General features: G+C 40.3%; 1 protein-coding gene across 1 annotated transcript; it reads right to left on the bottom strand.

The window, feature by feature from the left end:
- On the bottom strand, nt 1–27,862 carry LOC145164974 (uncharacterized). The gene is made up of 4 exons (XM_079083616.1): nt 27,715–27,862; nt 1,199–1,467; nt 726–1,062; nt 1–347 (listed from the first exon to the last, which is right to left on the bottom strand). Exons 1-4 carry the CDS (start codon nt 27,860–27,862, stop codon nt 1–3), a joined length of 1,101 nt encoding a protein of 366 aa, XP_078939742.1.

The following is a 27,862-nucleotide window of genomic DNA, read 5'->3' as shown; positions in this document are numbered from 1 at the left end:
TCAAACAATCGGAGATCTCCGATTAGGATGGCTTTGGCCAAGGGTTTGCTGATTCTCATATATTTTCCTCAATGTTTCGGTATGGTAAGCTTTTAATGCATATATCGAGCAGTCTTGGTAATTGTTGACTGTTAGCACTCTTATGACATTACCACAAGGTATGCCGTCAAGTTGCCAATGCCTACATGTACATGTCATTTGTTGGAAATCAACAATGACGTTTTGTCTCCCCTTTTTGACCTCACATTTCTTACTTGAGATCATGCGAACATCCCAATTACTAAAAGTATTTTTATTTTGTTTTACAATATCATCGGCCCAAGGGGTGAGTGTTGTTGTTGCTTCCACTAAAAAAATAGAGAAAATTACACAGTTAAGATCAATAACATTTAAAACAAACATTAAGATTAAAACTTACTACCTACAAATTTACATCTTTCAAACCACCACTGTTGCATTGCTGCATGAAAAAAAGTCGATCAACATCAGTATCGACACCTTACGTGAATGTCTAGATAATGCATTTATAGACTCCACACTGTTAGACGACATAAGATGGTATCGGTTGCCTCTAAAATGTCCCCTATACCAAGTTTCATGATTTATACTTTGTAAGTATTCCTATACTGGTTCTTTTGTCTTTTTCATAAGGACCATGGAAGCATTAAAAGCATCAACTGTATAGGCTCTACAAGCCTCCCAAAAAATTCCTTTAACTGTCTTACTCTTCCCGTATCTAGCTACTATGTTGAAATATAAATGGACACCACATATTCCGTGATGAGCGTGAGGAAAAATGTTGGCAACAGATGTCACTATAGATGGAGACCTATCAGATATAACTATAAGATCCTCCATATTGCCTATGCAATCATGTAGTTTTTGGAAAAACCATGTCCAAGAATTTGTACATTCATTTTTGCATATACCATATGCAACTGGTAATATTTGGTTTTGACCGTCCTTAGTAACTGCAAGTAACATGGTACCTTTGAACTCGCCCTTTAGGTGGGCTCCATCTACTACAAGGGTCGACTTACAATAATTGACAAAAGAGCATACCTACAATACATTGTATATCTATTCAAATATACTGTTTATAGTTAAGTACACCAAAATAATAATAATAATAATAATAATAATAATAATAATAATAATAATAATAATAATAATAATAATAAAATATAGTAATACTAACCGTGCAACCAAGTGCGACATACAAGAACTCAAACCGATCATCACCATCTGTTTGAATATGTGTCACCGTGCCAGGATTATGCTTGACCAAATTGTGGAAATAAGTCGGAAGTTTGGTAAAAGAATCCTCTTTCGTACCCCTTAACAACAATAGTGCATATTGCTTCGCACGCCAAGTCTGATGGTATGAGATACTGATTTTCAATTGAGCATTGATATCATTAATAATATCTTGTCCCCGGTATACTCTACTATAAGCTTCATGTAACACTGTAGATTTTTAAAACATTTTTTTTCATTTTTAAATCACATAAAACTCAATATTACATTTCTCAAAACCACAATGTATCAGTTGTCAAAACACAATTTATTAAAATGACTGATAATATCCCAAAATCCTCAACGTAATCTCGAACAGGTGTGTACAATCAAGTCGGTGCCTTCCCACGATCCTGAGAAGTACCTGAAACATATATCACACAACACGATAAGCACGAAGCTTAGTGAGTTCCCCAAAATACTACACGCAAATAATTAGCCTCTCATGGCTATATCTCATAAAGACTCTCCGATCCATGTATCTCAGTGAGGACCCTCCGGTCTCACAACTCGGGTTGGACCCTCCGATCCTAACCAATAAAGCATAGAATAATATACAGCAAAAATCAAAAAGAAAAATGCATAGTATCATGTAACTCAGCATAAGCATATAAGACCCTCCGGTCACACTGTATTACCACTCTGGTAAGTATAGTAAGAAGACTCACCTCGTAAGTAAATCAAGTATGTCTCGTACTCGAACCACTGGTCTAGCCTTCGCCTAACATATATCGAAATTAACTCTAATTAATAAACGACCCCCAAAGATGTTAGGCTAAACCCTCTACAAGTTCTCAGAAAGATTAAAGACCATTTTACCCTTCCACGGCCTCCAAAGTCCACAGTTTGACCAAACCCTAAAAGTCAACAAAAGTCAACCCAAGCATGTACGTTGGGCGTACAACTTCACCATGCATGCATCGGGAAACTTCAACGCTACGTTGCGCGTATCTGGGAGTACGTTCAGCGTACGTCCCAAACTTACTTTTCCCACACTCCTGGTCTTAATCCGTTAAGATCATAGCTATAATCTCAGATCTGGACTCACTAAAGGCTAATACTCCATAAAGTTTGTGACTATAAGCCTTTGCATGGCTGAGAAAGTCTAAAGCTCATAAACTATCACTCCTTACTCACAAAAGTTCTCATATAACATGCATGGGGAGATCTTGACGTCGAAGATCCCATTATTATGAGTCTACTCTACTAGAGACACTTAAAGGGACAGGTATTAGGCTCTGGAGTTCAACAAACTCATAAAGCTTCAAGCTTTGGGACATAAACCCTAAAATGAAGCATAATATGCACAAATAAAAACAATGACAAAGCTTTGAGCTTGATATCTCCAAATGATGCACCAACCACAGGGAAACTCATATCCAAAGCTTGGACTCCAACTCTACTCTCTTCAAAGCTCCTTCTTCACCCAAAGAATCCCACAAAGATCACTCAAAAGCTTCAAATGGCCACTCAAGCTAAGAAAACGGAAATTAGGGTTTTGAGGGGAGTTGAAGACTGGAAATGGTGGCCAGAAATGAGGCCATCATGTTCCTTAAATAGGGACACACCACACAATTAGGTTTTTCACTCTGATCCTAGTACGCCCAACGTACTAGGTGGATTCTGCGTCCAAATCATGCACATGAGTTCGCTGAGCGTACACATGCGTACGCCCTGAGTACTCAGCTACCACCTTTTCTCAATTAAGGGCAAAACTTGACAACTACAATAAAGTAAGGGCTATTGAGATATACCAGGTCTCGGGATGTTACAATTCCCCCCCACTAGGATCAGACTTCGCCCTCGAAGTCATCTTCTGGAAATAACTCTAGGTACTGCTCACGCATCTCGGACTCCGACTCCCAAGTATATTCCGACCCTCTACGATGCTGCCACTGAACCTGAACCAAGGGCACCTCTTTATTCCTCAAGACCTTCACCTTCCTATCCAAGATCGCTATCAGCTTTTCAATGTAGTTCAGGCGATCATCAATCTGAATGTCCTCTAAAGGCACCACTGTCGTCTCATCAGCTACACACTTCCTCAGCTGGGACACATGGAAGGTGTTATGAATTTGGCTCAACTCTGCAGGCAGCTCTAACCGATAAGTTACCCTACCCACTTGGGCGATCACTCTGAAAGGACCGATGTATCTAGGGACCGATTTTCCCTGCTTCCTGAATCGAATCACCCTTTTCCATGGGGATACCTTCAGGAGGACATAATCTCCGATCTGAAACTCTAGCTCTGAACATCGCCAGTATGCGTAACTCTTCTGGCGACTCTGTGCCGTCAGTAACCTCTGTCTGACCTGTTGGATCTGCTCTTTCGTCTTGAGCACTATCTCAGTGCCCCCCACTACTCTCTGCCCTACCTCTCCCCAACAAATGGGATTTCGGCACCCCCTCCCGTATAAAAGCTCAAAGGGAGGCATACTAATACTGGCGTGATGTCTGTTGTTGTATGAAAATTCAGCCAATGGAAAGTAAGTATCCGAACTTCCACCGAAGTCCATAACACATGCGCGTAGCATGTCCTCGAGCGTCTGAATCGTCCGCTCGCTCTGCCCGTCTGTCTGTAGGTGATATGTGATATTGAAGTGCAACCGGGTACCTAACTCCTTATGAAATTTCTTCCAGGACCTGGAAGTAACGCACATATCGATCTAACACTATCGATGTTGGCACCCCATGTCGTGCCACCACCTCTCGAACGTAGATCTCAGCCAATTTCTCTGCAGAAGAGTTCTCACTGATAGCCAGAAAGTGAGCACTCTTTGTCAACCAATCTACAATCACCCATATCGCATCAACACCCCGCGCGGTCCTTCGTAATTTGGTAATAAAATCCATGGAAATATGTTCCCACTTCCACAGGGGAATCTCTAGAGGCTGCAACACGCCATGAGGACGCTGGTGCTCCGCCTTGACCTGACGACAGGTCAAGCGTCTCTCGACTACCCATGCCACATCTCTCTTCATACAGTGTCACCAATAATCCCTTTTTAAGTCCAAATACATCTTGGTGGCCCCCGGATGGATCGAGAATCTCGATCTATGGGCCTCCTCCATCAAAATACGTCGAGCTCCACCCGTATATGGCACCCATATCCACCCATGGAAGGTCATAAGCCCCCGACTATCCGCTGCAAACTTGGAAATCTACCCGATCACCCGCTCTCTCTTATGGTTCTCTGGTCTCACGGCCACCACCTGGGCCTCTCGGATGGTATCTAAGACTGGAGTCATCACCGTCATCCTCATGCACACGTCTCGGATCAGAGCACTCACTACTCTGCGACTCAGGGCATCGGCTACCACATTAGCCTTGCTAGGGTGATACAAAATCTCACAGTCGTAGTCTTTCACTACATCCAACCACCTCTTTTGTCTCATATTCAGGTTGGGTTGATCCATAAGGTACTTCAGGCTCTTATGGTTCGTGTATATGGTACACCGGACACCATAAAGGTAGTGGCATCAAATCTTGAGGGCGAACACACCACCCCCAACTCCAAATCATGGGTGGGATACCTCGTCTCGTGAGGCTTCAACTGCCTCGATGCATATGCTATCACGTGTCCCCTCTGCATCAATACGGTACCCATCCCCGATATAGATGCATCACAGTAGACTACGAAGTCCTCCACTCCCTCAGGTAGGGCTAACACTAGAGCTTCGCACAATCTCTGGCGAAGAGCCTCGAATGAGGCCTGCTGCTCGGGCCCCCAAGTAAAAGTAACACCCTTCCTGGTCAATCTGGTGAGAGGAACAACAATCTTGGAGAAATCTCTGATAAACCTTCAGTAGTATCCTGCCAGGCCCAGAAAACTCATGATCTCGGATGGGGATCTCTACACCTCCCATCGCATAACCGCCTCAATCTTGGCCAGGTCGACCAAAATCCCATTTTGATTAATGAGGTGTCCCAAGAACTGGACCTCTCGTAACCAGAAATCACACTTGGAGAATTTGGCATTAAGCCTCTCCATCCTCAATAATCTAAGAATCTCCAGCACGTGCTCCTCATGCTGCTCCCTAGACCTCGAGTACACCAAAATGTCGTCGACGAACACGATCACCGACCTATCCAACATGGGCCGACACAACCGGTTGATGAGATCATGAACACTGCTGGTGCATTGGTGAGTCCAAAAGGCATCACCACAAACTCGTAATGACCATAACGAGTTCGGAAAGCTGTCTTCTGAATATCCTCCTTGCATACTCTCATCTGATGATACCCAGATCTCAAATCAATCTTGGAAAACCAAGACGCCCCCTGCAACTGATCGAATAAATCATCGATCCTCGGTAGTGAATAACGGTTCTTGACCGTCAGCTTGTTCAACTCCCGGTAGTCGATACACATCCGGTGTGTGTTGGATTAGGTGTCTAAGCCCATAACTATAATTGGTATGTACTTGACCCGATAGTAGCATGGTCCTTTTGGGTTTCCTTCACCGGAGCAATTTGATAGGATGGATATTTGAGAAAGAGGTTATTTGTGATTTATTAATATATTATAAGAATAATATATTAATTGAGAAATCATATTATTTAATTGGTATTGATCAAGAATTAATTTAGTGATCAAAAGAGACTAATTAAATTTACAGGGACTGATTAGGTAAATCAGGAATACTTATAGTTTGGGCTAATGATCCATGTTGATTAGAGATGGACTAAATCTATGTGAGAGTCCATGGAGGGTTAGTCCCAAGGGCCTATCATATGGGTTGTTGGATTGATTAAGCCTAATCATATGAATTAGGGTTTCCAAGATGAAACCCTAGGGATTCCACACTATAAATACTAACCCTTGCACTCCCAAAATCGGCACTTGTATTCCAAGATGAAACCCTAGCCATTTGGTGCCTCCTAGCCTCTCTCTCATATTCCTCCATTTGCTTTTGGTGTTTGTGACTTATTAGAGGTATCACATTTGAGGTACTAAGCTCTTGAAAGGCCAAGAACTACAAGCTACAACCAAGAGGTATTCATCAAACTAGTTTTTTTTGTTGTAAATCTCCAATTGTATGCTATTTAGGGTTTATGCCTTGGAAGAAATGAAATTGCATGTATAACTTGAGAAAACTTAGATCCAAAGCATTAGGGTTGTATGTGCACCATAGGATTGTTATAGTGCTCAAAACCCATCAGTGTGAACAATCCCTCTTCTTGAAAAAAAGGATCGGTGCTCCCCATTGGTGAGCTACTCGGTCTAATAAAACCCTTCCCCAGCAGCTCGTGGAGCTGCGAGGATAACTCCTGCCTCTCGGGTGGCGCAAGGCGATAAGGTGCCTTGGAAATAGGCGCCGCACCCGGAATCAAATCGATCTGGAACTCCACCTGCCTCTCAGTAGGCATACCCGACAATTCCTTGGGGAAAACATCCGGGAACTCACACACTACTGGAACATTGGAGATAGAACTCAGCCTATCAATGGCAATCCTCGTATCCATCACATATGCTAAAAATCCCATGCATCCCTGCTGTAAACCCTGCCTCTCCTTGGCGGAAGAGCAGAATGCTGATCCAGATCTGGTCCCCTCGCCATACACTGTAAGTACTCCCCCACTAGGGTCTCGTATGGTCACCATCTGACGCTCACAGTCAATCACAGCTCCAAACCGACTCAACCAGTCCATGCCCACTATGACACAGACATCACCCATCGTTATCGACACCAGATCTATCGGGAACTCAACACCGAAAATATCTAATACACATTTTCGGAATACATCAGTGGCAAAAATCGCATGCTCATCGACTATAGAAACCCTCAGTGGTCGACACAACGCCTCCCATTTGACATTAATGTGATGACTAAAGGATAAATACACGAAAGATAAACTCGCACCCGAGTCAAATAACACCAAGACAGGCACAAAAATCACAAGAAAACTACCTATATAAAGCACAATATAAGCATAAACAAATCTCAAAATAACATAAATAAGTAAATACGTACCAGCAACAACATCAGCTGCGACGCGGACCTCCTCTGCAGTCAGCTGGAATGCTCTCCCATGATCTCTCGGAGCCTCGGCCTTCACTGGCCGACCATCAGTAACGTGCAAAGCAGACCGCAATAAAAGCAAACCACAAATCCCTGAGTGAGCTGAGGAAATTCAGCCTTTCGATGGCCGGTCTGGTTGTAATGAAAGCAAACTGCAAATCCCTTGGGGCAGTCCTTCGCTATATGCCCCTCCTTGCCACATTTGTAGCAAATCCCTGATCGGCAAGATCCCTCATGACTCTTGCCGCACTTGCCACAAGTGCAGCCCTTCTGGCCCCCAGCTCTCGTATCGGTGGGCTTAGCCCACTTGGTCGCCGGCTGCGACTGTACTGGTCTCCTGTCTCTACCCTGAGATTCCTCATCCTCTCTAGTCTGAAACTATATCTCAATCTCCCCCCTCCTGACATTGGTCTATAGCTCAGCCAATGTTCAATACGAAGAGTACGCCACGAACTCCCGAATATCTCGCCTCAGTATGCTCAAATATCGGCTCACACGTGCCTGCTCAGTGGACACGTGCTCAGGGCAGAACAACGCCCTCTCATGAAACATCCTTGTAATCTCTGTCACTGACTCTGTCTTTTGCTTGAGAGACAGAAACTCCTGTGCCAAACGTTCCCTCTCCACCTGGGGAACATACTCATCTCTGAATAACTTGGTGAACCTCTCCCAAGTCACTGCAGCATGATCTACAGGGGTAAAATCAGTCGTCACAAACTTCCACCAGTCCTTCACTCCCAAGCGAAGCTGGTTCAGCGCGAACCGAACTCTAAAAATGTTCTGGACATGAACACGTATTGAAACACCCCTCAATTTCGGATATCCATCTCATGGCAGCAATCGGGTCTTGGGTCCCGTCGAACTCTGGTGGCTTCGTATTGCTGAACTCCCGAAGCAACAACGAACCACTCCCCTGAGGCCTCACAACAGTTAGAGATGCGGTGGCTGCAGCAACAGAAGCCTCTGTGACAGCAACGTATCTCTCATCAAAAGTCTCAATAAGTTTGGTCTTAATAGACCCGAACATCTCTGGTATGGCCTCTCTAATAGCTGTAGCCACCTCCTCATAAATGATCCTGCGAATCTCCTCGTCACTGGTATCACTGCTCATGGGGTTGTTGCGGGTAATCACTATAGTGTCTCTAAAACGCAAACACAAAATCATTAGAGACTAGCTCAAACACTCATATACTCGATTACCCACCCCTACACGCTCCTTAGCATCCTAAGGTTCTTACTTGGGTCGCATATAGATCCGGTGTGTTCAGTAGTACAGGCCCAATACTACCTTCCACACCAACCTGTAGTCGTCCCAAGTCCTCCTCCTAGGATCCTAATTCACAGTACTCTATCCCTCACGGATATCAAACTAGTCTCTCGGTAGATTCATCACTGTTCATCTAGGTATCTCTCCTAGATTACTCAAAACTCTCTCTAAAAGGTTCATGCTATTTTTCTCCCTACTCAGTATACTGTTGGATTAGATGTCTAAGCCCATAACTATTATTGGTATGTACTCGACCCGAGAGTAGCATGGTCCATTTGGGTTGCATAACATCAGGACAATTTGTTAGGATGGACTTTTAAGAAGAGTTTATATATGATTTATTAATATATTATAAGTTCTAATATATTAATATGAAATCATATGGTTTAATTAGTATTGATCAAGAATTAGTTTGGAATTAATTTAGTGATCAAAAGAGACTGATTAAATCTATGGGGACTAATTATGGTAATTGGTTATATTTATATGTGTTGGGCTTATGATCCATATTGGACTAAGTTTATGTATGGATACATAAAGAGTTGGGCCACATGAACCATAGATCATAAAACCCATGGGTATGGATTTGGGTTATGCCCATGACTCTTGGAATCCTACATATAAATATAAGCTCCATAACCTAAAAACGCCATACTTCTAGTTCTTGGAGTTCATAGAGGTGTTTTTGTTGCATGAAAATTCTCTCTCAAGAGTTACCTTTGTCCTAGATGAGTTGTGATTCCATTTGAGGTGCAACACTTGGGGCACTAAGTTCTTAAAGGCCAAAGTCTTTCTAGAAACATCAACAACATCAAGAGGTATGTCTAAAACTTGTCTTATCATACATATGTTATTTGTATGCTAGTTGTAGGCTTAAAGCTTTGGAAACCATATGCATGTATAATTAGAGAAAACATAGATCCAAAGCTTTTAGGGTTGTATGTGCACCATAGGATGTTGTAGTGTACAAAACCCAACATTGGTATCAGAGCCATGGGTTGTTTTATATTATATTTGATGTTTTATTGGTTTTCAAAGTGAAAAAATCGAATTTTCTGCACTCTGACAACAGAACTCGCCGAGCCCAGTGCTTAACTCGATGAGTTGCATGGTTTTTGCCTTGGACTCGCCGAGTTAGATGAGTGACTCGCCGAGTCCACTCACAAAGTTGACCAACTCGACGAGTTGGTTGTCCTGGATGCAGATTTTCGATTTTTTGGCCTGTTTTGGATTAGGATCATTACCACAAAATGTTTTTGTTAATAAAAATATTATTTTGATGCTATGGTAATGATTATCCTCATCCAAATAAAGGATAATTGTCAAAGTTTCAAGATTTGTATTAGTTTATGTGATTAGCTAATTTCTTGAAAATTGTTGATGTGAATTATCTTTACTTGTGAGTTTGATCTAGATAATAGAAAAATTATTTGATTATTGTGTTAATTGGAATAATTGATATTAATGGTTTTTATGAACTCCATAACTTGTCCTCAAGTTATGGAAAATGAAGAGTTTTCTTTTAAAAGATTCATTAAAGTTTTTAGGTTATGAAAAATGAAAGGTCTTGTTTTTAAATGTCATCATAAAATAGTTTTATGTCTTCCATAACTTGTCCTCAAGTTATGGAACTTGAAAAGTCTTCCATAAAAACCATATTAAACTCATAAGTTATGGAAACCAAAAGTTTTTTTGAATTGTTCAAAACTTGCCATCAAGTTTTGGAATTTGTAAAGTTACCCCCCCCCCATGTATACTTTAATTCCAACCCTTAGAATTTTAAAAGTTTAAAATTCAACCCTTATACTATTATAATATTATAGGTTTAATATTTATATATATGTATAAAAGTAAGTTAGTCTTACCATTAGTAGGCCTCATTCACGAAGCCGGTCTATAAGGGGGTATAAGGTTACTGCCTATAAAATGACAGTTTAATGGGTGTCCACTCTCACCCACCGCTTCCTTGACTGGTGCAAAGTCGTTAGCCGAACGGGTAGGACATGACATTAATTCTCCCTTCATTAAAAGTATAATGATAAATATAAAGTAACTAAACTTTATTAAATTCCAATCTTAGTTACTTTAGGAAAATGTAAATTTTGTGCTAACCCATGAAATTGCACTTTACACCTTGTTAAGTCGTTAGTGGAGCGTGTGTGGTTAACCGGCACACTAATCTGGGACTGACAATGTGTGGCAAAGGGTAGCTTGATGTTAATCATAGATCAATGGAGTGTGTGTGGTTAACCGGCACATTGATTAGATGGTTGTAACATTAAGTGTACCAAGTTAATTTGCATGGTTATTCACTCCTTGTTTGTGTGGTTAACCGGCACATTGATTAGATGGTTGTAACATTTAGTTATATCAATTTAATATAACTAAATTCAGGAAAATGCAATCAAGGAAAATAAAAATTAAGTCATTGACATTTACCCTTAATTTATAAGACAAAATACAATTGAACCTTGTAAAAATTAAAGATGATTTTTATAAAAACTAAAGATGATTTTTATGAAAACTAAAGATGATTTTTATAAAAATGATTAGGAGGCCATATTTATTCAAAGTAAAGCTTTAAAAGCCTCCTAAAACCCTCTCTAATCCCTCTTAAAGTCGGCCTCCACCTCCCAAGAAAGCTCTTCCCAAAACACTCAATCAAGTTATTCACTCCCACACTCTTCTCTCATGCCTCTCATTTCTCTCTCACACTCTCACACACATTTTCTCTCTTTCTCCCCCTAAGAACCACAAAATTTCTCTAGAAAATAAGTCCAAGAACACTCAAGATACTCAAATCTTCATCATCTAGTGGTGTTTATTAAGGTTTAACATTATTTTACTTCATCTTCCTTCAAGTTTTACATGTTTTCTTGCATTTTCTCCATCTTTTACTCCATTCTAATCAATGATCATGAACACATAAACATACACACACACACTCACGGTTTTTATAATGATGGTGGTAGGATTTCATCCAAAAACAACATGCATGTTGTAAATGGTGAAATCCAAGGACCTAAACCTAAGTCAATATCATGAAAATGCACTTTTTCACAAATTTTGGTGGAAAATCACCACATGCACTCTAAGTTTTCTTTCAAAAACGATTTTTGAACATTTCAATAACATGATTGATCTTCAAACCAACATGCATGTAATGATCTTCAAGCTTAGAGGTTTGATCATCAAAGTTTGTTGTTAAAAAGCATTCAAATAGGTTCATAAAGGATTTATTCCCAAATAAATATCTAAAACTTATTTTCTGATCAAATCTGATTTTTCCCAGAAATTCCATCAACAAAATGAGATGTTCCACAAATTTTCAGAAAATAATTCATTTTTCTCGAATTATTATAATTATTTTAAGAAAATAGGGCAATAATTCATATAAAATACTTTCTGAGGTTTATAAATCATAGGTAAATTCGTGGATGACCCCTAAAGTGAATGATGACAGCTCAGTGAGTTTCATCGATTTTTGTTACTATTTGCTACGGTTTTGAATTTTCTTTTTTGTTTAATTCAAATAAATCATAACACCAGTTTAAGAAATGTGAAAAGGGTATCTAATAATTTTCGCAGCTCCTACCCTATGTGTAAGACTGAGAAAAATATTTTCAGAATTTTCATAATGCATTCCTATTTTTCCCTGATTTTTGTATTTATAATGGACTAATAATAGGAAAAATAGTTCTACTCGTCTAAAATTCATGAAAATTTACCAAAAGATCTTATAATATATTGGAACTCCAAATAAAAATTTGGATGATTTTTATGTTCAGTATGTTATTTTTCTTCTATTTTCTAAGATTAAATACACTTGAATCCACAAAATCGGATTCCATTAGATAAAAACCACCTTTGATATTTTTCCCAGATTATTTACACTGTAAATGAAGTTTACAAAAAATTTGGTAATTTACTTTAACTGTTTAATAATTATTCTCCAATTAATGATTATTTAAGAGGATAAAACAAATAAATATAGAAAAACTAATTGAAAAATATCTTTTATATTTTTCACAGCTTATACATGTATAATAACAGTGTTACAAAAAGTTTGGGCAATTTTGGAAACAGTTTTCTATTTATTTCAATTTTTATTAGAATAAATGAACAAAAATTATAAAATCGGGTTAAACCATTTAGAAATCCGTTTTTATATTTTTCCCAGCTTAAGTATGTCTAATGGCAGTATCATAAAAAGTTTGGGAATTTTTATCATTTGATGCTATTTTTTCACGAATTTATATTGTTATGAAGGCTTAAAATTTTGGAAAAATAGGTAATCATATCAAAAATTCAAAGGAAAATTTATGGAAGACCTTTACTGTATTTAGAATAAAAATGCAAAGTTTGACAATTTTTGGAAACTGTTTGATAATATTTTGGATTTTTTGGAGCTTAAAACACCTTTAAATGTGTTGAAATACCCTCAATTAATATTATAAAAATTTGGAAATTAATATCCAAAAATTGTCTTAATCACATTAGTTATAAATTTTCACCATTTCAGACAAATGTTTGTAACTTATCAATATTAAATTTTGACACAATATTGACATAATTCTATTGTAGTAGTAAGTATATTAGCATTAGATTTCGACTAGAGACTCACTAGCGTATACCATTATTGTAGGATTCGGTAGTGGTACAAGTGGAACTTAGATCAAGGCATCATTTGCATCATCTCAATGCATTGTGAGTATTCACGACTCCCCCTATTTTCGGTTTTTAAATGTTTTGGGGTGGAAAAACATGTCCTAAACTATTTATGTTCGTTGTATTTATTTTGACTCGTATAAAACTTGGTTGCTATACTTTGTATGTATGTGTATGTGAATTTAATTCATGAGGACTGTATCGCGGTTAAGTCCCTGGAATCTCTTGACACAACTCATTAACTCTTTTGAGCCTATGGTTATTATGGATAACGCTATCTGGAGGTAGACAACTCCTCACTCGCACGATTCACTTGAGTGCATTTTACCATTTTATACACTATGTTTGAGATACACGTAGTAGTCAATAGGGCACGATTCGGTCATTAGGCTTGGGTTGTGAACTCATGAATGGAAACTTGATGTACATACGAATCTTTATCCACATACGAAACTTGTATTCTCATGTTAGCAACGACACTTGTATACTTATTTTAGCAATGAAACTTGTATACTTATTTTAGCAACGAAACTTTTATGCTTATTATAGCAACGAACTTTGTTTCTCATTATAGCAACGAACTTTTATTACCGGAAACTTATATACACGTTTTAGCAATGAAATTGTTTGCTCCTTGTAGCAACGAAATTGATTGCTCATTTTAGCAATGAAACTTGTTTACTCGTTTGAGTAACGAACTTTATCTTCCATGAGAATATGAACGTTGCATCTCATTTGGGCAACATACTTTATCTCTCATGATGACAAAGAACTTTGTTTTTACAAACTTATTTACTCATTTTAACAATATACTTTTATTATTGGAAACTTTTATCAAAACTTTGATTTCAATTCATGGAACCAATATTATTTTGTTTATCTGTGAGTACTCACCAACTATTTTTATAGTTGACGCTCGTTTTACATGCTTTTTAAGGAATCATCTAGTAAGAGGCACGTAGAGACACAACACTTGTAGGAGCATTTGCATGTGTTGAGTTTTAAATACATTGTAATTTCTTTTAAAAAGTTGTTCAAACTCATTGTAAATTTGTAATGATTTTTAATACTATGGTTGGTGTTGTCTTTAAACTTTTGCTATGAGACCCTTTGTACTGCCACACCCCGTGTTTCCGCTTTAGCGGGGTGTGACAATAAATGACCCCTAAAGATGTTAGGCTAAACCCTCTACAAATTCTGAGAAGGATAAAAGACCATTTTACCCTTCCATGGCCTCCAAAGTCCATAGTTTGACCAAACCCTAAAAGTCAACAAAAGTCAACCCAAGCGCGTACGCTGGGTGTACAGCCCTTTACGCTGGGCGTACAACTTCACCATACATGCATCGGGAAACTTCGACGCTACGATGCGCGTATCTGGTAGTATGTCACACCCCAAAACCGAGAACGGCGGAATACATTCTGGGGTGGAGGACGTCATGTACAGTATCATAACAATGCATAATAGTAAAGACAAGCAACAACATCCATTGCATTAATATAATAATTGTAATACAAGCGTGTTCTGTACAGTTTGTAAGACACCAAAAGTATAATCAAAATAAAAGATGAGTCTTGTATGTGCTCCATCTTCTCAAAAGCTTCATCTGTACCTGTCTATTGATGACCTGAGAATACAAGTTATTTTTAAAGCGAGTATCAGCATAAAGCTGGTGAGTTCATAAGTATTTAGTGTCATTGCTTGTATAAAAATGTTTACAACCATGTAGTATAATAGTTGATATCAATGTTTGAAATTAGTATGCTCCCTAGAAAATCCTATATTTTCCAGTAAAAGTAGTCTTCTACCAAGACCCGGTTGGTTGCATGTTTGATCCTTTAAAAATGTAAAAGTTTTCCTAGAAAAACTATCAATATGAAAATATAGTTTTAGACTTCATTCGTATAAAGTAATTGGGAAAATAATGCTTTACCCCAGCAGTGTCACTGCCGGCTTAATGTAATGAAAATGCAGACCCCAGGTAGTATTAAATGTACAATACACCTCGGGGAATCCGTTTTGCCTTTAATTCTTAAAGTGTTAATTAAAGGTCTGAATGTGAACTCGTATGTAACCATGCTGATTGACGATCGAATAACTGATGACCCTCCGAGCCATATGTATTGATGTGACATTTTGTCACCCCTTGGCCTTTCGGCTGGGACTGTAGCTAGCAGTCGGGATGTGGGAGTGTCTGTCCCGTATAGATCTATACACACAATGCCCTCTCTCCCTCCAGGAGACTCTGGTTACACGGTGATACCACTGTGAAGTGTCGTATCGAGAAGTAGTATGTCACATTCTGTTTTAGTATATTCTCTTGTATATTGTATAATGTATTTTCTGGTATAATGTATAGAGTGTTCTCTTGTATAGTATATAATATTCTCTTTGTATAGTATTTAGTATGTATTGACTCATAACTGTACTGACTCTGGTAGGTGTCATGGTAATAGTAGTAATGAGTATTAATCCTTAACTATACCTATTATAGTTAAATAGTAATCTTGGTTGCATGACTTTGTTACACAAAGGTACTGAACTGAAGTGAAGACTTTTATATCCAACACAAATATATATGATATATAACTAAGAATTCAATGACAGTCGGACAAATAACAGAATACCCTAAGTCCACAACCAAACGAGGAACAGGAAATAAGGTGAGCTATCAGTCCTAAGTCCTTCAAGTCTTACTTATATAAATATATTAGTATAGATATGGGTTTGAAAATAAAGTAAGTTTAAAAGAGTTTGAAAACAGTTTTGGCATTAAAAGATTTTGATAAAAGGTTTGAAACACTTGAAAATCCAAGGTTTGGTGGTAATCTGAAAGCAGTAGCAAATCTTGTAGTCTGTTCTAGTTATTAATCACACGTGATTGATACAATAACTCTAACAGTTCAACTTGTATCCCCTCCCATAAAAGCATTTAAAATCATTTAAAAGGTTGATTTAGGGGTATGAACTCACCTGTAGTGAGTGGAGTGGATGGAAGTGCCGGGTAGGATGCTAGGTGTCAAGTGAGGACTTGAACACACACGCGGATCCTATGTAACATGGAGTGATACATAAATGTATCTAATTAGTTATTTAATCACTAATTAAGCAAGTAAAGACACTCTAATGTATGAAAACACTTTGCTTCAAGTGCTAGGAGTGCTAAGGGTTGCATCTAAGGAGAGTATGGCCTCACATTGGAGTTTACTCCTCAATTCGTAGTCTTTATGTGTGTTTACGGTTTCTGGACAATTTCCCCCATGAGTTTACGGCCGTAAACTCGTGGAAATGGTGCATTTGTGTGTTTCAATGTCCTATATCTCACAAGGAAAGGTTCTAAGTTCGAATCAAAGGCTTAGGAAGTGGTTAGGGCACAAAAGGACCCCTTATTGGAGTTTATGGTCCTTGGACCATCCTTGAGAGTTTACAGTCGTAAACACTTGGGTTTACGGTCATAAACCCATGAGTTTATGGCCGTAAACTCATGTATGCCTCAACCTTTTCGTGTTTTGGTGTTTCTAGCTCATGCATGCAAGTTTCTAGCCCTTTATCCAAGCATTTGAAGGTGTTAGGGGCATCAAAACACCATTTGGGGGTGTTTACGGTTTTGGGAGATCCCCAAACCGTAAACACATATGTTCTTGGGGATTTTGATGATTTTCCAAAGGATTAACAAGTATACTAAGTAAGCAACTAGATAGGAAGGGTACACTTACTTATATGAAGCTTGTAAGAGTGATTAGAGCCCAAAAACACTAGTGTGTGTTCTTGGTGTTCTTGGTGTTTTGAAGAATACTTGAAGATCTAAGTAAAAACCAAGAATCCATGGATGAAATGATGTATAAACACTAGATTAAGTGTTGTATGAACGAATCTAGCAAGGAAACACTTACATTTTGGCCGATTTGAAGAAATGGACTTATGATACTTGAGAGAAAAAGCTTGGTGTTCTTGAGGTGGGAAGTGGGAAATGAGGAAAAGGTGTGTAAACTCATCTTATATGCATGAGTTCTTGGGGAAAATGGTGTTTACGGCCCAAACACCTCTTGTGTGGCCGTAAACACCTAGCTAAGGTGTTGATTGTTTTGTTTGTTACACCTCAATAATAACGACACTTCCCTTTATTTAATCGTTTGACGAAAAATAAAATAAAACACCCAAACAGACTTAAATCCGGCCAAAATGTACTGAAATGTTTTTGAATATTATATCAAGTGTTTAACTGTAGAGATTATACAAATGAAAATTTCGGGTTGTCACATCATCCCCCCCTTAGAGGGAATTTCGTCCCGAAATTAGAGTTCAGGAAACTAAGTTATTACAAAATAACTAAGTAAAAAGATGAGGATATTTAAGTCTCATTTGATCCTCGCGCTCCCATGTGAATTCCGGTCCTCGCCTGGCGTTCCAGCGAACCTTCACAATTGGGATGCGGCTTTGTTTCGTTCGTTTGACCTCGCGGTCCATGATCTCTACAGGTTCTTCCACGAAGTTGAGGCTCTCGTTGATCTCGATCTCGTCGAGTGGGATTACAAGAGTCTCATCGGATAGGCACTTTTTCAAGTTTGAGACGTGGAAGGTAGGATGTACATTACTGAGTTCGCGGGGTAGATTGAGTTTGTAAGCTACGGGGCCGATTCTAGCAAGAATCTCGAAAGGTCCTATGTATCTTGCATTCAGCTTTCCACGCTTTCCGAAGCGTATCAAGCCTTTCCAGGGTGAGACTTTCAAAAGGACTCGGTCTCCCACCTGGAACTCCAAAGGTTTCCTTCGTTTGTCTGCGTAGCTCTTCTGTCGGTCTCTAGAGGCTTTTAATCGTTCACGAATCCGAACGATCTTCTTTGTCGTTTCCCGAATGATTTCCGGACCCGTGAGAGTGCTGTCAGGAACTCGTCCTTTAGCTAACTGAGTGTCAGCCACCTCAGCCCAGCACAGAGGGGATCTGCACTTCCGGCCGTAGAGGGCTTCGAATGGAGCAACTTTGATGCTCGTGTGATAACTGTTGTTTTAAGAGAATTCGACGAGAGGTAAGTGGGTATCCCACGCCTTCCCGAAGTCGATCACACAGGCTCGCAGCATATCTTCCAAGGTTTGGATAGTTCTCTCACTCTGTCCATCGGTCTGTGGATGGTAGGCTGTACTCATGTCTAGCCTCGTTCCTAAGGAATTTGTAGTGACTGCCAGAACCTCGAAGTGAATCTACTATCTCTATCGGAGATAATAGATATGGGAACACCATGCAGTCGTACGATCTCCCTAATGTATGTTCTTGTGAGCTTCTCCATTTTGTCGGTTTCTTTGATGGGCAGGAAGTGTGCGGACTTGGTCAATCTGTCGACGATGACCCATATGGTGTCAAGTCCACCCGCTGTCTTGGGTAACTTGGTTATGAAGTCCATAGTGATCCGCTCCTACTTCCATTCAGGTATCTCCGGTTGCTGGAGTAGACCTGACGGCTTCTGGTATTCAACCTTGACCTTCGTGTAAGTAAGACATTTACTTACGAAGGTAGCAATCTCTGCTTTCATGTTAGGCCACCAGTATGACTTCTTGAGATCCAGATACATCTTATCTGAACCTGGGTGGACGGAATATCTAGTATTGTGCGCTTCCTTCATGACCAAGTCTCTGAAGCCACCGTGCTTCGGTGTCCAGATCCGGTCCATGAGATATAAGGCTCCGTCACCCTTGGTTTCCAAGTTCTTATCCATTCCTCGCAGGGATTCTCCCGCTATATTTTCAGGTTTCAAAGCTTCGAGCTGAGCCTCCTTAATTTGTGCGGATAGATGGGAATGGATAGTCATTGTTAGTGACTTGACTCTTCGGCCAGAATATACTTTCCGACTTAGGGCGTCTGCTACTACGTTGGCTTTACCCGGATGATAACGAATTTCGCATTCGTAGTCATTGAGTAGCTCGACCCACCATCGTTGCCTCACGTTGAGCTCTTTCTGGTTGAAGATGTGTTGGAGGCTTTTGTGGTCAGTATAGATGGTGCTCTTCGTACCATACAGATAGTGTCTCCAGATTTTTAGGGCGAACACAACCGCTCCTAATTCGAGGTCGTGTGTGGTGTAGTTGACCTCATGTGTCTTCAGCTGTCTTGAGGTGTAGGCGATGACCTTACCTCGTTGCATCAGAACACAGCCGGGCCCTTGGTTGGATGCATCGCAGTATACCACGAAGTCTTCTATCCCTTCGGGGAGGGACAATATCGGTGCGGTGCATAAGGCTCGCTTCAGGGTTTGGAATGCCTTCTCTTGTTTCTCTTCCCAGTCAAAGGCCACGCCTTTCTGGGTCAATGTAGTAAGGGGTTTCGCGATTCTAGAGAAATTTTGTATGAACCTGCGGTAGTAGCCAGCGAGGCCTTGGAATTGACGAATTTCTGTAGGCGTCTTTGGTGCTGACCAGTTCTCAATGGCTTTAATTTTGGAAGGGTCCATGTGGATTCCTTCTTCGCTCACCACATGTCCTAGGAATTCGACCCTTCGGATCCAAAATTCGCACTTAGAGAACTTCGCGTATAGCTTCTCCGATCGTAAGGTTTCTAGGACTTGTCGTAGATGATTGCTATGCTCTTCCTTACTGCGAGAGTAGATAAGTATATCATCAATGAAGACGATGACGAACTGATCCAAGTAAGGACGACATACTCTATTCATCAAGTCCATGAATACTGCGGGCGCATTGGTCAGTCCGAACGGCATTACTACGAACTCGTAGTGTCCGTAACGAGTTCGGAAGGCTGTCTTTGGAACATCCTCCTCAAGCACTCGCAACTGGTGATACCCGGACCTCAGATCAATCTTGGAAAAGTAACTCGCCCCTTGCAGTTGGTCAAATAAATCGTCTATGCGAGGAAGAGGGTAACGATTTTTGATCGTAAGTTTGTTGAGTTCCCTGTAATCGATGTACATACGGAACGATCCGTCTTTCTTCTTCACGAACAAGACTGGTGCTACCCAGGGTGAGAAGCTCGGTCTTATAAAGCCCTTGCTGAGCAGCTCGTTAAGTTGACCGGAAAGTTCTTGCATCTCAGCAGGCGCTAGACGATAGGGCGATTTGGCTACGGGGGTAGCTCCTGGGATTAAGTCGATTCGGAACTCGACTTGACGTTGGGGAGGTAATCCCGGTAGCTCTTCCGGAAAGATGTCGGGGAAAACGCGTACTACGGGGAAGTCTTTTAGGTCTTTCGTTTTCTGGTTCGTGTCGACGACGTGTGCAAGGAACGCGCGATATTCCTTACGCAAGTACTTTTGGGCTTGAATACTTGAGATGATACGGAGGCTCGTACTGGGTTTGTCTCCGTAGATCAACAAGGTTTCGTTATTTGGTAGGTTTAGACGGATTGCTTTTTCGAAGCACATGATATCGGTACGATGGAGACTCAACCAGTCCATACCCACAATGACATCGAAGCTCTTGATTGCTACTGGTATGAGGTCGATTGGAAACGAATGGTTATCTAGCGTGAGGGTACAATCTATGTAGATCTCGTTAGAACTCTCTGTCTTTCCGTTAGCCATTTCTACGACGAAGGTTTCTTTTAGTGGTTTCGGTGATTGTTTAAGTAAGTGTTTAAAGTTTTGGTTTACAAAGCTCCTCTCTTCCCCACTATCAAATAGGATACAAGCATAAGAGTTATCAAGAAGGAACGTACCCGTGACTACGGTGGGGTCTGCTACTGCTTCATTGTGGCCAATAGCAAGTAGTCTGCCTGTTCCTCCTGCATTCCCAGCTTTTGGGAAATTTCTTTTGTAATGCCCTATCTCTCCACAGCCGTAGCAGGCCTGGCTCACTCCTGTGCTGGGGACCTGGGAAATGGGTTTGGGTGGTGTTCGGCAAAACCGGGCGGTATGGTCCTTCCGGTCACAGTTAGTGCAGTGCATTTCCTGGCAGGGGTCGTTGTGATGGAAAGAGCACTTGGTGCACTTGGGTAGACTCCCTGCATATGTTTTGGCTGGTACAGGGGCAGCAGGAGTAGTGGCAGCATGGACAGCCACCGTTTGTTGGTTCTTTGAAGAGGATTGGGCTGATTTACCCTTCTTTCGGTCCCACCGCTTCCTTTTGTTGTCGGATGTCTTGGTCGGTGCAGTGGCAACCGTCGTGGTTGCTGATGGAGTGTAAGGAACTTCATGATCAATCAACCTTTGGGCCAATTCCTTGGCACTGTCAAAGGTCGTAGGGTGTGATGCTAGGACGTTCCCTCGATACGGGGGCACTAAACCCCAGATGTATCTTTCAATTTTCTTTCCTTCGGTGGGGACCATGTTAGGACACAGAGTCACCAGGTCGCAGAACCTGGCTGTATAAGCCACTATGTCGGTCCCCTTCATCTTGAGGTTCCAGAGTTCCTCCTCGAGTTTCTGGATTTCGCCCCTAGGGCAATACTCCCTTGTCATAAGGTCTTTCAGTGTGTCCCAGCCCATGGCGTTGGCTGTTACCAAAGAGAGTGATTTGACATGGCCATTCCACCATGTCTGGGCTCTTTCAGTGAAGGTGCAAGCAGCGAACTTTATCTTGCTTTCTTCGGGGCACGAGCACATCTCGAAGATAGCTTCAGTTCTTTCGATCCATTGGGACAGTGCAATGATCCCTCCGGTCCCATTGAAGAATGTTGGTTTGCAGCTCATGAAATCCTTATAGGTACACCCCTGTGTACGTGGGTGGATTTCACCATGTCTAGAGTTAGTGCCTATTCCGGCTCCACTTGCATCGCCAGAATTTATTTGGGCCATAGCTGCGGTTACAGCTGCCTGAAACATCACTGCATCAAACTGTTGCGGAGGAGGTGGTGGTGGAGTTTGACTTGCAGGCGTGTTTCTGGTCGGACGCTTGCGAGGCGGCATCTTTTACTGCAAGTTTATAGAAACGATGATAACCGTAAGAATCAACTGTAAGTACAATGAGAGTGTTTCATGGACTAAATCGCCATAGTCCAACTGTTAGGTATGAATATACTTATAGATTCGAGAAACACAAGAGTACAAACTTTCCCATAGATTAGATAACTGCCAATATTACTGGTATTACTGATGTAAAATGAGTTTAGAAAAGTTGACCTAACAGTAGGTCTTACATCAAACCATAAGGAAAATGTTGGCAGCTTAGAAGTCTAGTTAGAGTGCTTTCAAGTTTAGGAATGTTTACAGACAAGTGCTCTACCGAGCATAGAAAAGAAAAGGCTATTCCTTAATCAAAAGAGAAGGATGAGTTGAAATCTTCTACTGGCGACGGGTATCCCTTGGGCGAACCCTAAGATCAGCCAGTTGGCGTACAACTTCCTGAAGATGTCGCTAATGCGCCCTCTGACGCACTCGGAGTTCCATGACTTCAGCTTGGGATACAGCTAGCTGTTGCTGCAGAGCCTCATTGGTCCTCCTAGTCCTATCCATAGCTTCTTCGAGTTGGCGGATACGGACAGTGTTAAGGTTAGAGTTGGCGTCAATTTCCACAACTCTGCCGATGGCTGCATGACTTTGTTTGACGTTCCTAGCAATCCTACGGACCATGATGGGCAAGACTCGGTCAGCTGAACCTCCCTCGCTTATGTTGTAAAAGCTTCGATCTCCGTTGAAAGGTAAAGGCTGACCCTGTTCACCACTCCATCGATTCAAGGTTGTTGCCCACATGGGAGTGGGACCTTGAAATGCCGGATGGGGGTTGGGGTTTGGAGCTACTGGGGGTAGGTTGTTGACTTCTGGTTCGGAGTCGGAGCTATCCGAAAAGCCTTCTGCACGGTGATCATCCAAAGGGATCGGGTGATCATCTTCTGGCTCCTCATCAAGCCATCCTCCAATGTCTTGGTTTGGATAGTATGGATCGCCGGGAAGGTGGAAGCCAGCCATGCTATCTACGCGAGAATGGGAAAGAATAATTAATAGACGTACTGACCTAAGATAATTATAAGATGATCTTTACTAGTTACTTCAATACTTGCATAGTGCATACCAGTTACATGTAACCAAAACAAGATAGTCCTTCGAATAAGTGACCCTAACTCTAAGCCCACAAGCAAACAAGGACAGGAAGTAAAGCAAAGGTCACAGATTCTGAGTCTATAGCGTCGTAGTTACATGTAACCTTAGCGTATCCACTTAGCAAATATTGCCTTACTAATAACGATCTTTTTAGTTCTCACATATGTAATTCATAGTAGTGCAGAATACTCCTATAGTATTCTTGTTCTAATGTTCTTGTAGTAGTGTGGGTAAGTTTTTAGACTTGTTGCAACACCACAACCATTCTTAGGCACATGCTAGTCACTCCTCGGGAAATGTAGTTGATCAGGCTACATCCCCCCAGATTTGACTATATATCTGTAAGCCTAATCGTGTTGTCTAACAATCTTAATACTTTTGTTCTGTTCTAGTATGATACTGACCTTGGTATAAATAGATGTATATATATACTTAGTTAAATATTTTATTATTTAAAAGTATATATTCTTGGTAAGAGTGTTTTAATCCCGATATGTTTATAGTTCGTATATCTTTTATGGTTTGATATACTTGATTCACTATAAACAGTGCTCTGATACCAATCTGTCACACCCCAAAACCGAGAACGGCGGAATACATTCTGGGGTGGAGGACGTCATGTACATTATCATAACAATGCATAATAGTAAAGACAAGCAACAACATCCATTGCATTAATATAATAATTGTAATACAAGCGTGTTCTGTACAGTTTGTAAGACACCAAAAGTATAATCAAAATAAAAGATGATTCTTGTATGTGCTCCATCTTCTTAAAAGCTTCATCTGTACCTGCCTACTGATGACCTGAGAATACAAGTTATTTTGAAAGCGAGTATCAGCATAAAGCTGGTGAGTTCATAAGTATTTAGTGTCATTGCTTGTATAAAAATGTTTACAACCATGTAGTATAATAGTTGATATCAATGTTTGAAATTAGTATGCTCCCTAGAAAATCCTATATTTTCCAGTAAAAGTAGTCTTCTACCAAGACCCGGTTAGTTGCATGTTTGATCCTTTGAAAATGTAAAAGTTTTCCTAGTGAAACTATTAGTATGAAAATATAGTTTTAGACTTCATTCGTATAAAGTAATTGGGAAAATAATGCTTTACCCCAGCAGTGTCACTGCCGGCTTAATGTAATGAAAATGCAGACTCCGGGTAGTATTAAATGTACAATACACCTCGGGGAATCCGTTTTGCCTTTAATTCTTAAAGTGTTAATTAAAGGTCTGAATGTGAACTCGTATGTAACCATGCTGATTGACGATCGAATAACTGATGACCCTCCGAGTCATATGTATTGATGTGACATTTTGTAACCCCTTGGCCTTTCGGCTGGGACTGTAGCTAGCAGTCGGGATGTGGGAGTGTCTGTCCCGTATAGATCTATACACACAATGCCCTCTCTCCCTCCAGGAGACTCTAGTTACACGGTGATACCACTGTGAAGTGTCGTATCGAGAAGTAGTATGTCACATTCTGTTTTAGTATATTCTCTTGTATATTGTATAATGTATTTTCTGGTATAATGTATAGAGTGTTCTCTTGTATAGTATATAGTATTCTCTTTGTATAGTATTTAGCATGTATTGACTCATAACTGTACTGACTCTGGTAGGTGTCATGGTAATAGTAGTAATGAGTATTAATCCTTAACTATACCTATTATAGTTAAATAGTAATCTTGGTTGCATGAATTTGTTACACAAAGGTACTGAACTGAAGTGAAGACTTTTATATCCAACACAAATATATATGATATATAACTAAGAATTCAATGACAGTCGGACAAATAACAGAATACCCTAAGTCCACAACAAAACGAGGAACAGGACATAAGGTGAGCTATCAGTCCTAAGTCCTTCAAGTCTTACTTATATAAATATAATAGTATAGATATGGGTTTGAAAATAAAGTAAGTTTAAAAGAGTTTGAAAACAGTTTTGGCATTAAAAGAGTTTGATAAAAGGTTCGAAAAACTTGAAAATCCAAGGTTTGATGGTAATCTGAAAGCAGTAGCAAATCTTGTAGTCTGTTCTAGTTATTAATCACACGTGATTGATACAATAACTCTAACAGTTCAACTTGTATCCCCCCATAAAAGCATTTAAAATCATTTAAAAGGTTGATCTAGGGGTATGAAATCACCTGTAGTGAGTGGAGTGGATGGAAGTGCCGGGTAGGATGCTAGGTGTCAAGTGAGGACTTGAACACACACGCGGATCCTATGTAACATGGAGTGATACACAAATGTATCTAATTAGTTATTTAATCACTAATTAAGCAAGTAAAGACACTCTAATGTATGAAAACACTTTGCTTCAAGTGCTAGGAGTGCTAAGGGTTGCATCTAAGGAGAGTATGGCCTCACATTGGAGTTTACTCCTCAATTCGTAGTCTTTATGTGTGTTTACGGTTTCTGGACCATTTCCCCCATGCGTTTACGGCCGTAAACTCGTGGAAATGGTGCATTTGTGTGTTTCAAGGTCCTATATCTCACAAGGAAAGGTTCTAAGTTCGAATCAAAGGCTTAGGAAGTGGTTAGGGCACAAAAGGACCCCTTATTGGAGTTTACGGTCCTTGGACCATCCTTGAGAGTTTACGGTCGTAAACACTTGGGTTTACGGTCGTAAACCCATGAGTTTACGGCCGTAAACTCATGTATGCCTCAACCTTTTCGTGTTTTGGTGTTTCTAGCTCATGCATGCAAGTTTCTAGCCCTTTATCCAAGCATTTGAAGGTGTTAGGGGCATCAAAACACCATTTGGGGGTGTTTACGGTTTTGGGAAATCCCCAAACCGTAAACACATATGTTCTTGGGGATTTTGATGATTTTCCAAAGGATTAACAAGTATACTAAGTAAGCAACTAGATAGGAAGGGTACACTTACTTATATGAAGCTTGTAAGAGTGATTAGAGCCCAAAAACACTAGTGTGTGTTCTTGGTGTTTTGAAGAATACTTGAAGATCTAAGTAAAAACCAAGAATCCATGGATGAAATGATATATAAACACTAGATTAAGTGTTGTATGAACGAATCTAGGAAGGAAACACTTACATTTTGGCGGATTTGAAGAAATGGACTTATGATACTTGAGAGAAAAAGCTTGGTGTTCTTGAGGTGGGAAGTGGGAAATGAGGAAAAGGTGTGTAAACTCATGCTATATGCATGAGTTCTTGTGGAAAATGGTGTTTACGGCCCAAACACCTCTTGTTTGGCCGTAAACACCTAGCTAAGGTGTTGATTGTTTTTGTTTGTTACACCTCACTAAGAACGACACTTCCCTTTATTTAATCGTTTGACGAAAAATAAAATAAAACACCCAAACGGACTTAAATCCGGCCAAAATGTACTGAAATGTTTTTGAATATTATATGAAGTGTTTAACTGTAGAGATTATACAATTGAAAATTTCGGGTTGTCATAGAGTACGCTCAGCGTACATCCCAAACTTACTTTTCCCACTCTCCTGGTCTTAATCTGTTAACACCGTAGCTATAATCTCATATCTGGACTCACTAAAGTGTAATACTCTATAAATTTTGTGACTTTAAGCCTTTGCATGTCTGAGAAAGTCTAAAGCTCATAAACTCTCACTCCTTACTCACAAAAGTTCTCATATAACATGCATGGGGAGATCTCGACGTCCAAGATCCCATTTTTATGAGTCCACTCCACTAGAGACACTTAAAGGGACAAGTATTAGGCTACGGAGTTCAACAAACTCATAAAGCTTCAAGCTTTGGGACATAAACCCTGAAATGAACCACAATATGCCCAAATCAAAACAATGAGAAAGCATTGAGCTTGATACCTCCAACTGATGCACTAACCACAGGGAAACTCGGATCCAAAGCTTGGACTCCAACTCTACTCTCTTCAAAGTTTCTTCTTCACCCAAAGAATCCCACAAAGATCACTCAAAAGCTTCAAAAGGCCACTCAAGCTAAGAAAACGGAAATTAGGGTTTTGAGGGGAGTTGAAGACTGGAAATGGTGGCGATAAATGAGGCCATCATGTTCCTTAAATAGGGACACACCACACAATTAGGGTTTGCACTCTAAGCCTGGTACGCCCAGTGTACTAGGTGGCTTCCGCGTCCAAATCACGCACATGAGTACGCTGAGCGTACACATGCGTACGCACTGCGTACTCAGCTACCACCTTTTCTCAATTAAGGGCCAAAATTGACAACTACAATAAAGTAAGGGCTATTGAGATATACCTAGTCTTGGGATTTTACACTTCAGCCAAAACATCAGTAAGATATTCAACCAAAACATGTTTGTTTGCTTTTCGATGATTAGGTTGCAACATTGTTGAAGAACATGTGTGTGCGTCAACAAATTTATTCACTTGGAAAAGTCGGCCATAATTTTTAATTCCTTTTGCTCTTAGTAACCAAGAACAACGTTTCCCAATCCACACAACCTCATACCATGATTTGGTCGATCTACTTGTCTTCGTCTGAAAACCTTCTTGAAGACAATATTTCCCAATCCCCCGTTTTAGAAGGTATTTGTTCTTAAATATACGGAGACATTCAATCTTTTGATTGATGTCAACCATTTGTGATGGGATATCTTCATTAACATCAACTAGACATGCTGGTAGAGGGGGCAT

This window comes from Lactuca virosa, chromosome 3 (assembly GCF_052849685.1).
Source record: "Lactuca virosa cultivar CGN04683 chromosome 3, Lactuca_virosa_CGN04683_v6, whole genome shotgun sequence".
Lineage (NCBI taxonomy): Eukaryota > Viridiplantae > Streptophyta > Magnoliopsida > Asterales > Asteraceae > Lactuca > Lactuca virosa.
Note: the sequence above shows the minus strand (reverse complement) of the source record. Positions and strands in the feature narration are given on the sequence as shown.